Source organism: Nuphar pumila, chromosome 2, assembly GCF_984573655.1.
Source record: "Nuphar pumila chromosome 2, dmNupPumi1.hap1.1, whole genome shotgun sequence".
Taxonomy (NCBI): Eukaryota; Viridiplantae; Streptophyta; class Magnoliopsida; order Nymphaeales; family Nymphaeaceae; genus Nuphar; species Nuphar pumila.
In genome coordinates this window covers 74,151,979-74,165,284 of record NC_143250.1, presented here as the reverse complement: position 1 = coordinate 74,165,284, position 13,306 = coordinate 74,151,979, and the positions used below count along the sequence as shown (strand labels likewise).

The following is a 13,306-nucleotide window of genomic DNA, read 5'->3' as shown; positions in this document are numbered from 1 at the left end:
CGACAGAAATAAATTTTTTTTTAAATGTGTGGACAGCGTGCCCTGGAACGTCCGTAGATGGTACAGGACAAGATGTGCTGTCCTGTCCAGCACTGTTCGCGATTCAAATGCACACTAAGGGAGAGCATATGTTCTGTGCTGAAAGTAATTGGAGTGGGTAGTTCTGGTATGATGGATAGGAAAGGAACTGCCGGTTGGGGTATCTTTCAAATAGTCAAAAATGTAAAAACAAGGATCTGCATGTATTGCATGTCGTCTCTAATATAAACCTGCAGTCTTTTTTTTCCATTAGGTGAACTAAAGGCTACAATCTTTGTCATGCTATCGTGTCCCCGTATATGCTGATCATAATTAAAACTTCTTTAAAATGGCCGTATCCCCTTGTCTGCAGCCGTATCTGTGTGACATCCTGTAATGGCCTTCCACCAAGTGAAAGACACCGAATTTGATAATCCCTTCATATTTTGTTTGTCTTTTTTTTTTTTTAATTACTAGGAGAAACCTTAGTCCTGCAAAGGGTAAATAAAGAATCTAACACCAAACTTCAAAAAGAAACTAGAACCAGAATACAATTTCACCTGATTGACAACTATTATAAAAATTTGCAGAGTCGGAGAACAGCGCACACACACGAGGCCTCTCTGAGGCCCTTTTTCAGCTTGAGCCAGAGAGATAGAGAGAGAGGCCAGCCATTCTCTTGTTGGAAAAGGCCTCACTGAGGTCCTTTTCTGGCCTGTGCCATAAAGAGAGAAGGGTCGTCCCTCCTTTTCTGGTCTGAGGCATAGAGAGAGAAGGGTCAACCCTCCTTTTTCAGCCTGAAACAAAGAGAACGGTCGACCTTTCTTTGGCTGGAAAAGGCCTCTCTAAGGCCTTTTTCTGGTTTGAGGTACACACACACAGAGAGAGAGAGAGATGCAGCTAGGTTATGCTTTAGGGGAGCTCAAAGAAGACGGCATATGCTCACAGAGGAGTTGAAGGGAGGCTCTAGACACTCCAATTTTGGCTGTCATTTTATGTCAGAAGTTAGGTACCAAAATCCAGCATTTTTGGCCTATTTAAAAATTCTGCTAACTTCAACTGTATTTTTTGTGTTCAAAAGACATCTTCAAGATTTTGTCAAAAAGATTAATTAAATTAAAGGATCTTAGCTTTTCAAGAGTAAAAAATAAGGGATACAACATCGAAAGTTATGACTAAAACCTGATATCTTGTTCAATAAAAAACATGTTTTTCAAGTCGGTCTCACTTTAATCGCATTTTAACTACTAAAATAATCAAATTTGAATTTTAATGACATCTTTTATTTTTATAAGCATATTTTATGAAATCATCAATAAAAGTTATAAAATAATTATTACTCCCACGAGTTGGAGTATCTTTCAAATCATATACATGTGTATTAAATTTAATAATTTTGACATCATATTTTTTAACATGTTCATATTAAAATTTAGGAATAAGTCCTAAGTTACTCATGCTTCTCAAAATACTTATAATTAACATGTTTTATTCTAACATTCTATAAATCATGAGTTAAGCATATAAACAAAAGATTAATAAACTTTCTTACACAAATTAAGTTTGAACAACTTATTGGTGTCATAACCTTTACCTACAAACTTGTGGTTCTTCGATAGTATAATATTATCGGATTCTAAATCAACTTTGAAGCCCTGAGTTATAAGCAAATAGGCATATTCAAGATTTTTCATGATGATAGGTACACGATCCACATTTTAGAGGGTTAAACATTTTTCAGAGGTGAAGTGAAGTTCAACACTTCCATTTTTATGAACCTTAATTTCATGTTTATCACCCATATATATCATATGACCTTCCCCCACGGTTTCATATATTTTGAACATACTTCTATCATTGCATGAATGTATTATCTATTCAGAATCTACATACCACTTTTTATTTGAATTAATCGTAAATATCTCAATAACAATAGCCATCAACTTATCATCGAGCTTACTAGCTTTATTGCCTTGAAATTTTTTCATGTGTCGACATTTTTTCGCATAGTGACCTGGTTTTCTACAAGTATACACAAAACAATCTCTCTTTTTATCATCAAATTTGGATTTCTTATTTTTGTTCTTAAGTCCGGGTTTGAATCTTGGTTTGCGTTCAACCATGTTTACCTTAGCACAAACTTCTTTTACTTCATATTTCTTATCTCAAGATTGAACTTCTTCCTCAATTCTAAGATGTTAAAAAAATTTATTCTAAGGTAAACTCTTAATTCTTATGTTTCAATTCATTTCGATAATCTTTTTAAGATAGAGACAATCTACCAATGATTGCAGCCACTTGTAATGATTAATCAAGATTCATACCCTCAGACTTTATCTGATTAGTCAAGATTTGCATCTCGTGGACTTAAGGTAACAATGACTTGTCATTGGAGAATTTGAAATTCATATATTTATTAACAAAAAACCAACGGCTTCCCACAACTTCTTTGCAGTACTGACTTCTAAGTAGAGGTTGAACATGGTGTCAGAGAGTGCATTTAGTATGTGTATGTGACATATGAAGTCATATTGTTTTCACTTTAGTTTTCTACAGTTTTAAGTGATTGTTTCATCATCCCTTTCTTCTTGATAGTCTTCGGGGAGCACGTACACCACTTTTGAAATCGTGATGAAGATGAACACTTTGTGTTGCCATTGTTTGAAGTTTGTACCATCGAACTAAGATAACTTGCGAACTAAGACAACTTGGGCAACTCTTGGTTTCCAACCTTTACAGTAGCCATTTTGCAGAACTATCGTTTGAAATTATTAAAAAATTTAGATTAACTTAGTGGGTTAGGCAACTTAGAATGAACCATTGAGCTCGGAGGCACACGTAAATGCGATGTCTTTCAAGCGATAGTTGCCCCACTTAAGATCAAGTTCTCGGTGCAATGGTTACTTGTGCAACTATGCTCCCAGGATATAACTAAACTTTCGCCTACTCACAAAAATTTGGTCTACTCCTTGCACTGGGTGAGACTGATAGCCTCGATACGAACCACCTTAAACAACCTCTTGAGTAGGATAGGAAAATCTAGGTTCAAATTGGGTATGGATCATGGGTTTAGATATGGGTATGAATTCACTCTACAAGTAGGCATGGATCCGAACAACTGGATCAAGATCTTAGTAATGGATATGTATATCACTTGGGTCTAGATAGCAGATGAATCTAAATATGAATAGCAAGTGGATCTAGATCCATATAGTAACTAGATCTAGATCTGAATAACAACTGGTTCAAAATCTGAACAATAACTGTATATGGGTCTAATAAGCAACCAGATCTGGAACCTAGATAGAAATATGAACAACAACTAGATCTGAATCGTGGATAAGGATTCAAACAATAACTAAATTTGGGTCCTGAATAGAGATCCAAACTACACCTAGATCTGGATCCTTGATAGAGATTCAAACAATAACTGGATCTGAATCCTAATAAGGATATGAACTACAACTGCATCTAGATAGCAGATGGATTTGGTTCTGAATAACAACTGCATCTAGATCCAAATAACAACTGCATCTGGTTCTAAATAGCAACTGAATTTGGATCTAAATATCAACTAGACATGGTTTCAAATAGCGATTGGATCTAGATCTAGATTTGAAAAACAACCGGATTTAGATATCATGTTTGAATCCGAATTAGAATCAGATTTGGATTTGAACTGCAACTTCGAAACCAAAGATGAGAGAGAGAGAGAGAGAGAGAGAGAGAGAGAGAGAGTAGAGCAGAGCAGAACTCGTGGGAGAGGTTGAGAGAGCACTTGAGAGAGAGAGAGGGTAGAGGAAAGAGCTCACACTAAGAGAAATGAGAGAAAGTTGGGGTTTATATAGGCTCTAGCCCAAGGCCACCTATAAAGGCCATAAAGAGCCTTTTAAGAGGCCAAAATAGCCCGCTATAAATGGGTCATGGTTGACCAAAATGGTTAGCCATAAAAGCTCAAACGATTGGTTAAGAAAGGTACCCATATAAGAACAAAAATGACCTTGACAAGATTAAATTTGACCAAGACTAGGTCAAGATTGACCTTGATCAAGCCAATAGTCAATCAATCGGGCGGCCACTAGACCATTTAGACTATTAAAGCCCCTAAAGGGAACTAGGTTAGACCCATATAAGTTTAATGCTGGGTCAAAGTATTAATAAGTTAGTCAAAAACAATTTTAGACTCGGATATTAAATCCATCCCAAATACTAAAAAGTTAAGTTCAAAATCCAAAGGTCAAAGGTCAAGATCCAAGATTCAAGTATAATTGATGCACTAGCCCAATATCTAATGCCCTTGAAAGCCATGTTTAGGTAGTTTTGAAACATAATCCCAACAACACCTGATCTCATTTTTACTTTTGTAGCTAATTGAGGTTCCATTGTCAATCATGAACACCAGCAATACATGTTGGGTAGTTATTCTACACACAACCTATGAATCCATAAATGTGGTATGGCTGCCACCTTCATCATTTTCATGACTTGTTAACTCTTACAAAAAATTTGGGACTTGGGCTCTGTATCCGACCCATCAGGGTGTACCCAAACCCATTCAAAATAACTAGCTATCAGATTTGGGTTTCGTTGGGTCAAGAAAATAAAATCCCAAACCAGGTTATCCATGATTTTCAAGAACTTTCTTTAAAATACATATAAAACACTTGAGTCATACCCAGATGGGTAAGTTAAAAATCATAACCAAATCTGAATAGCATAATACTGGGTCAGATTCAGGTTGACCCGATCGAATAATATTTGGGTCAGCATTTTTATGTATATACTGGACTTTGGGTTCAGATTGGGTCAGGTACCTAATACAAAATCTTACCTATCGACAGGCCTATTAGGGTTCACCATACGCTCGGTAGAACCATACTAGCCTTACAAGACTTGGTTGAGTGGAATGAAGCATGACCCAGTTGGGACCAAGGAAGGAAATGAAAACAGAAAATGAGACTTTTTAAAGTTCATGTGAAACCAGAAATACCACTCAAGCTGGTAGCTGCCTACCACTCAAGCAGGCTGCCACTAGCGGACTTGTGCGGTGAATGACACATGCACAACAAAAGGATAAAAAGATCCTTTAGCGGTGCACACGAGTACCAATAAAGCCCAAGAGGCCTTTAGCGGCGTTTTCTGCATGCTGTTTAAGGCATTTAGTTAGCAGCGTGCAGACAGGGTCGCTAAAGACCCTGTGGGCTTTAGTGATGCTCACGCGAGGGCCTTTTTAAACCTTTTGACGCGGGCATGTCATCCGCTTGGGGTTAGCCTACCTCATTCTCTCTATCACACACTCTCTCTCCACCCACACCCATTCTTATGTTATAGGGGCATACTGCTCCATGTCTAAGGGGCAGGACACAACAAGTGGACACATCACATGACACGCTACAACACGCTTGTGCCATATTTTATTTTTGCAAATCTTTTATTTGTTAATAAATATATTTTCATGTATTACAACTATTTTTTTGAATTTATAACCCCAAAAAACTGCACTGGGCACAAAGACCTGATTGTATTGACTCAGCCTGCCATACCTATGGTCCTCATGCCGGCAGCTTAAAACTCTGAGGCTAAGACCCATTAGGCAGAGGGGCAACACCAATGATAATCGAACCAGGCCCCACCCCACTCCAAACCCCCTCGGGGCATATTACAACTATTTAAATATGCATTTTTCATACTATAAAATTTTTTAATTACTAGTTCAGTGACCTACTTTTCATAAAACTTAAACGATATAGATATGGTCATTACCATATTCGAATCATTGGATGGTGAAAAACTCTTACCAGATCGGCTTTTTTACATGTAAATGGATTCGGATATCCATAAAACTCAAATATTTGGCAGATTCCATAGCAAAAATTCAAAACCATATTCCTATCCAATTATAACTAACATGGTTAGGCTTTGATGTGGGATAAAATTGGATTCGTTGACATCCCTTCATAAAAGTCACATATTTGTGTTTGGATCCCTATCAAATCCGTGTTCATGTGACTCGGGATATCGATTCGACTCAGTAAAACTCTGACGGTTCGGTTTTCCGAGATTACAGGAGACGAATCCAAAGGTGGGTCCCACACCGTTCCAAGTGTCGCGTGAAAATCACGCGTACATTGCGCGGGACCCTCTCTCTCTCCTACGTAATTTTATAAGACCGTCTCTCGTGGGTGACGAAGGTTTTGCGTCCCTGAAGTTGCGGGTCTACGACTCTACATTCGGGAAGGGAAGACCAAGAGGTTAGGCTTCGCCCTCCCCCCCCCTTTCCTTGCTCCTCTCTGCAAATTCTTCATCTTCGATTGTATCTCTCTGTTGCGTTGGTTCCTCGTTTTCCCCTTTCAATTTTCTTTTGTTATTTCTTTTGTGGATTCTGATCTGCCGATATCGTTCTCTCAAGTTCTCTGTTTGATGAGATCACGAGAATCGATTTCCTTGCCTTCTTTTATGATGGAAAATCTTGATGAGGACGATACCAACTGTTTTTGGCTTTCTGTTTGGCTTAGCTCTGTTCCCTGCTGGAAAAGTTCGTTTTCTTTGGATTAGGATGTGGAAGTAAGGATTATTTGTGCGTGTGACCGATGAAAATAGAAAAAGAGAACGTTAGATTCAGAATTTCTGGGTTGGGCGTCTGCATCTTGTCGTTCTGGATTAATGGATTTCCTTCTCTCTCTTCTTCCTCATCTTTTCTTTCTTTTTTTGTTTTTTTTAGAAATTGGGATGAGTATGACATTTGAGAACATGTTTGGAAGGAAACCTGCCTCAAATTTTTGGGTTTGTTTACTATGTTTGTTTTCGTAATATTTGTTGAGTTAGGAGAAAGAATATTCAGATTTCCTTTTTCATTTGCTTTGCGCGCACTGCGCGCGCGTGCAGGGTGATGAGAACATACAATCAAACCTACAAACTGCGTTTTCAGCTTTTCTTGTCTTTTTTCCATTTCTTTTAGTTATCAGAATTTCATATCATATTTAATTGTCAACTTTATGTGGATGCTATAATGACACAGTATGGGAGCTTTTGTTTTCTTTTCATTTTATTTTTGTATCTCTTAATTACTGATGGGTGTACTGTGTACAAATCTATAACTGTGTATTTCCTGGATAAGCTTTCCATTATCTACTTTTTAAATCATAGACTTCAATGATGTGCATCTAATTGTTGTCAATGGAAATTGGCTGCCCATGTTTTGAACCTAAGGTGAATGTTGTAGTAGAGACCTGAATCATGTGTGGATTCTTTGGGAAAATATTTCAGAAATAGTGATTTCAGTATTTGTTAATCAAGTTGTTGGATTCATCTATGTGTGTCTAAGACTTCTTGCAATATGACAGAAAGAGTAGGTGGAATCAAAGTGATGGGATCCTATGCAAGTGTTTATGTTGGTGCATGAATCAGTTTAGAATGTATATTTGTCTTTAACAAGAACAGATTTACATGATTAAGTTAGACTCAACTAGTAACATATTTCTTGGGGGAATATGAAAAAGCAAAAAAGAAAAGGTTTTTTGGTTAATCTATCTTAAGTTGTTTCTTATTATTATATATTTTATTGGAAATATTTTCAATCTTTCCATCAGGGTTTGCTCATTATAAGAATACTCAATCTTTACATGCAGATCACAATTTGTAAGAGTTTTTACAAAATTAGAGCATCATCTTTGAGACCTGTTAATCAAACTTGAATATGTCTGGAAGTGCTGATACAAGTCATATGGCTTACCACATTAAAAAAACCATGTTATCTTGCCTTCTGTAATAGTGTGGGTTGCTAACGTAACATCCTCAGTGAGATTAGGTGTTGCAACTACTTTCTGATTGGATAGGTGGTTAATGTGGTTGATGATCTTATTCTTTGCCACTAACAACAATGAAAATGGTGTAAATTTGCTTGTTAATGTTACTAGTAAATTTGAGGGGTGCTAGTTTCTTAGCATCAAGCTGTTAATGATTGTTCTTTCAATTTTCCATCCTCTATCTTCTATTCTTTGCTGTAGATGACATCCTATACCTGTGTATTTTTTGCTTCCTTGGTTGACTGTCTGGAGTTTGTCCTTTCCCTTTGCATTCAAATTTTGCAAATCAAAAGGGTGTTGTATTTGACTTTTGAAAATAGTCTTATCTAGTGAACGACCTCTTCCAGACAGATGGTCAGATGTGTTGGTGTCACTGTTAGATACTATTGGCACACTATAATTCACGGTTAAAACTTTCATAGAACTGCTATGGTTGTTGTAGCTGAAGTTGCTACTAGAATTCCAAGGATTTTGCCACTATTTTTTTGAAGATGTTGCCTTCATCTAGATGGATCTACTTTTGTAGATGAAGTTATCACATGATAGATTAACCGTGTTTGTGTTCAATGTTATTGTCAAGGCTTGCAAAGTAGCTGAATAAAAATCTATGCCTTGTACAAGGGGAGGATAACATAAAACAAATAGCCGATGTGCAATCAAATCGATTGTGTTCTTGTGCTATCTAGGTGTCTCTTAAAGTACCTGCGTAATTTTTATGATGTTATGTTGGAATAGTTCAACATCTTGATATACCTTGTTAACATAGCTGATTCTTAATAATTATACAAGAATTTCATTATATATGTATATATATTGCAAACCTTTTCATTTTAACCATAGTTTAAACAGTCACTTGTTATGGCCAATTGGTTACTCAAGATGCATATTTGCAATTTATGTTATATCTATTTTACTTTCTAACTACATAAATATTTAATAGTTGATGTTCTTTGGTTTCTGTATCAGTTTCACTTTAAGGAAAAATGGGTGGTGGGAAAGAAAAGCATGATGGTTCAGATTCTAGTGACAAGGGTTTCTTCTCAAACCTCGCACATGGACATGGATACCCCCCTCCGCCTGGTGCATATCCTCCACAAGGCTACCCACCTCAGGGTTATCCTCCACAAGGCTATCCTCCACAGGGTTATCCCCCACAAGCATACCCACCAGCTGGTTATCCTCCCAACCCATATCCAGGAGCTCCACCGTACCCACAACATGGTATTGCAAACTGAGCACTAAGCACATTAAGTGATTTTCAATATATCGTGTCAGGACATTGTTGATAAATTTTTAGATAGGTAGATATTCTTAATGTTTGATATTACATAAAGCATTTGAAGTTTTTCTCTCAATAGCTTAATTATTATCATTCGTCAGGTTTGTTGGAGTCTGTTTTATCTTTAAACTAACCTTTGATGATTGTTGTTCTTGCATGTGTGTGTCTATATATATACATGTATGTGCGTATATATGCGAATATGTGAAAGGCAGATGCAACCGACACATGGAGTCTCTATGAGATCGTTTGAGCCATTCAATCATTTTCAATCCGGCTTGATTTTAAAATTAAATCATAAATATTAACCCATTCATAACTTCCATATATGATTTCTCTATATATGGCTACCCACTTGTAACTAAAAGGGTGTCAACGATTCGGATTTACCCAGACCCGACTCGAACCAAACCCTATAGGGTCCGGGTATGGTGATAAATAAGAAGACCCAATTAAGACCAGGGTCCGGACCCGAGTCTAATCGGGTCCACTATAAGAAAAACCATACCTGAACCCGACCCGAGTTCCGATTAAGACCCACACAATTTCAAATGTAAATATGATACAAAATATCGTTTTACCAGGTGGTCCGGGTCTGGTTCATGTAGTTCTTATCGGATCTGGGTATGGTTTTTCTTATAGTGGACCCGATTAGACCTGGGTTCGGACCTGATACCATACCCGAAAATTGGGTCCAAGTCTGGTTCCACCTAGGTCCGAACCAAAGCCGACCCGTTGACACCCCTACTTGTAACCACTATTTTGGGATTATTATTTATCATTAATTATGAAGTTTATTAAAACTAGGTTATTAGATTAGATTTGATGGTACAACCTAATTGATGTTGCAGACTTTATATATATATATGTCATGAAATACAAGAAATGACTATAGGATGCCTCTAATGGGCTTTATAAATACAACTCAAAAGTATACACGATCAAAAGACCACTTATGGGTCAAGATACGAACACAAACACAAATGACAAAACCCACTAGTGGATCTTATTTCAATAAGTGCTTAAGACAAGCATACTTACAAGAGCGGATTCATCTCCTATTTATACATAAAAGAGTGACCCAAAGGGCCATTCAGAGTGCTCCCAACAGCTCTTTGGATCAACAACATTATAAAGACAATAATACCCTTGATAAAAAGTAAAAAATAGAAAGAAAAAATCCCTAGAGTGTCCCTAATAAACACAACTAATTGCAATTAGTAAAAGACAAAAATACCCCTAATGGGTATTACTATTACATCAATAGAAAATAAATATATATATATTAATATGTATATATATTATATATATACTTTAATACTCTCCCTCAAACTTACGGTGCAATTATCGAACATTTGTCAAGCAAAAAATGAAACCGGAGAGAAGGAAATGCCTTTGTAAAGAAGTCAACTAACTTAAATTCTGATGCTACATATGGCAGGATGATAGTCTTTTTAAGGTATTCTTTGTGAACATAGTGGTATGCTTAGTCATTTCATGAAATGTGTGGTTGTCAACTGTATAAATGACGTTCTTGTTATCACAGCATAACCGCGAGGGTGACTTTATCAACACTCTCATGTCTTTTAATAATTGTCTCAACCATACAATCTTGGACGCAGTGGTTGCCATGACATGATATTCAACTTTAATTGATGACAAAACAAGTCACCTATAAGACACAAAAACCAGTGGTTGAACGTCTATCATTGGGATCTCCTCCCCAATTTGAGTCAGTATAAGCAATTAATGCAAGTGAAAATTAGGAGGATAGTAAAAGTCCTTTGCACACAAATTTTTGTAAATATCTAATGATACACATGACGACACTCATGTGCATGGTAGTAGGAGAGTGTTGGAATTGACTGGTTGCGTGTACTGCATGCGAAATATCAAGTTTAGTGATGGTTAAGTAAGGGCCCCAATCATTTGTCGGTAAAGAGTGGGATCATCCAGAGGTGTGTCATCTTCTATCTTCATTTTTGCATTTATCACTTCTGGAGTGTCCACACTTTTTTTATCTGTAATTTCAAACCTATCGATGATGTTAGAAGTAAACTTGGATTGAATTATAAAATAGCCACAAGCAGAATATGCAACCTCAATCCCTAAAAAGTACCTAAGAAAACCTAAGTCAGTCATTTCAAAACTTTGTTTTAAAACATTTTTAATAAAACTAACTCCCATTTTGTCTTCTCTAATGATGATCATGTCTCCAACATAGAGAAAAAGAATAACTGTACCGACATCAGATCTCTTAACAAATGTAGCAGTGTCAGTATAACAAGTAGTAAAACCTAGTTTAATCATAACAAAACTAAATCGATCATACCAGGCTTTAGGAGCTTGCTTAAGACCATAAAGTGCTTTCCTTAGGTGAAACACTTTTTGAATAGGAACTTCATATCTAGATGGTGGATCTATATAAACTTCTTCCTTTAATTCACCATTGAGGAATACATTATTGACGTCTATTTGATAAATAGCCTAATATCTGATGGCAACTATAACTATAAGGATTCTAACAGAGGTCATCCTAATTAATGGTGCAAATATTTTATTATAATCTATCTCATACTCTTGTGATCCTTGACCACTAATCTAGCCTTATCTCTCTCTAAAGTTCCATCACTCTTGGTTTTAACTTTAAACACCCATCTACAACCTATTGTCTTATTCCACGAGGAAGATCTTTCAAGTTCCAGGTTATAGATTTTTCTAAGGCTCATATTTCTTCATTCATGGTGCTTATCCATTCAATATACTTCTTGGCTTTGTTGTACAAGGAAGGTTCAAAATAAAAAAGATCTTGGTCGGACATGTTCTATATTGTGGAGTAAAAGACTCATAGGATACAAACCTATCATATGTGCATTTTTTATTTTCTAAGAGTGCTTGGTTCTTGATTTTCTAAGTTGGAATATTTTTCTAAGGCATTGGAAGGTCTATTGCTTCCTCTTTTCCTATATTGGGTAACTAGTGATTCACCATTTATGTCATGAGACCATGGTTGCCAGTTGAGGAAGCGGGAGCGGGAAGCGATACGGGAAGCGGGAGCGGGAAGCGAGGCACTTTCAAAATTTTAGGAAGCGGGGAAGCGTGGGACTACTTAGGACCGATTCGGGAAGCGTCTCGGAAGCGTCTCAGAAGCGAGGGGGAAGCGAAAAAAAAAAAATAAAAAATAAAAAATACAAAAAATTGAAAAAACAGGGGAAGCGAGGGGGAAGCGAGGGGGAAGCGTGGGGGAAGCGAGATGGGAAGCGCGCTTCCCATAATGGGAAGCGCGTCCCCCATTAAAGGGAAACGCGTCCCCCATTAAAGGGAAGCGCGCTTCCCAAAAAAGGGGGACGCTTCCCCCCACACTTCGGGGAAGCTCGCTTCCTCTTTTAGCTAGGCGCTTCCGGTAACCCTGCATGAGACTCACCATAATGGATGTTGGAATGAGGTTCATTAACAGTATCAACATTGTTATTTAACAATTCATCATTACATTTAGGAACTTATCAATTTTTAGAAAGTTTGTGATTTTTATTTATAAGAATAAAACATTTGCATTTAAAAATCCTTAATCTAAAAAAATAGTAGTAGTTTTATAAAGTTTTTCGTACGAAAAAATATTTTGAAGTTTGGTTGAAGGAAGTTTATAACATAAACCACAATAATCACTTCTGCCCAAAAATGTTTTGGAACATGTTTAGAAATAAGAAAAGTTCTAGTGATTTCTATTATATGCCTATGTTTCCTTTCAGTCAAACCATTTTGTTGAGGTGTGTTTGCACACGATCTTTAATGCAAAATGATATGTTTTTCCAAATAGGTTTTAAAGTCATTTGACATAAAGTCTCCTCTTAATCAGAACATAAGATAGAAATATTGGTTTTAAGAAAGTTTCTAACAAAATTAGGAAAAGTTTTAAAAATTTCACACACTTCGTACTTGTGCCTAAGAAAGTAAATCCAAGTAAAACGAGAATAGTCATCCATAAAAATCACAAAATTAGATATCCACCTTTTGACCAGGACCCCATACATCAAAGTATATTAATTCAAGTGGCTTGTAAGCAAAAAAGGTTCTCTTGATAAGCAACGACTTTCATTTTCCCAAGAATACAATCAGCATATTGAAAATTTTTATTACAATTTTTTCTCAAATGCGATACATTGAATAACTTAGAAATACTGGATGACCTAGTCTTTGGTGCCAC

General features: G+C 36.6%; 1 protein-coding gene across 1 annotated transcript in view; it reads left to right on the top strand.

Annotated features, from left to right (window-relative positions):
* Nucleotides 1–6,176: 6,176 nt before the first annotated feature.
* LOC149845769 (uncharacterized) overlaps nt 6,177–13,306 on the top strand; it is a 31,076-nt gene continuing 23,946 nt past the window's right edge. Inside the window, exons 1-2 of the mRNA XM_089995985.1 lie at nt 6,177–6,269; nt 8,790–9,044. Coding sequence (XP_089852111.1) covers nt 8,807–9,044 — 238 coding nt within the window. The 5' untranslated portion in view covers nt 6,177–6,269; nt 8,790–8,806. The remainder of the gene's footprint in view (nt 6,270–8,789; nt 9,045–13,306) is intronic.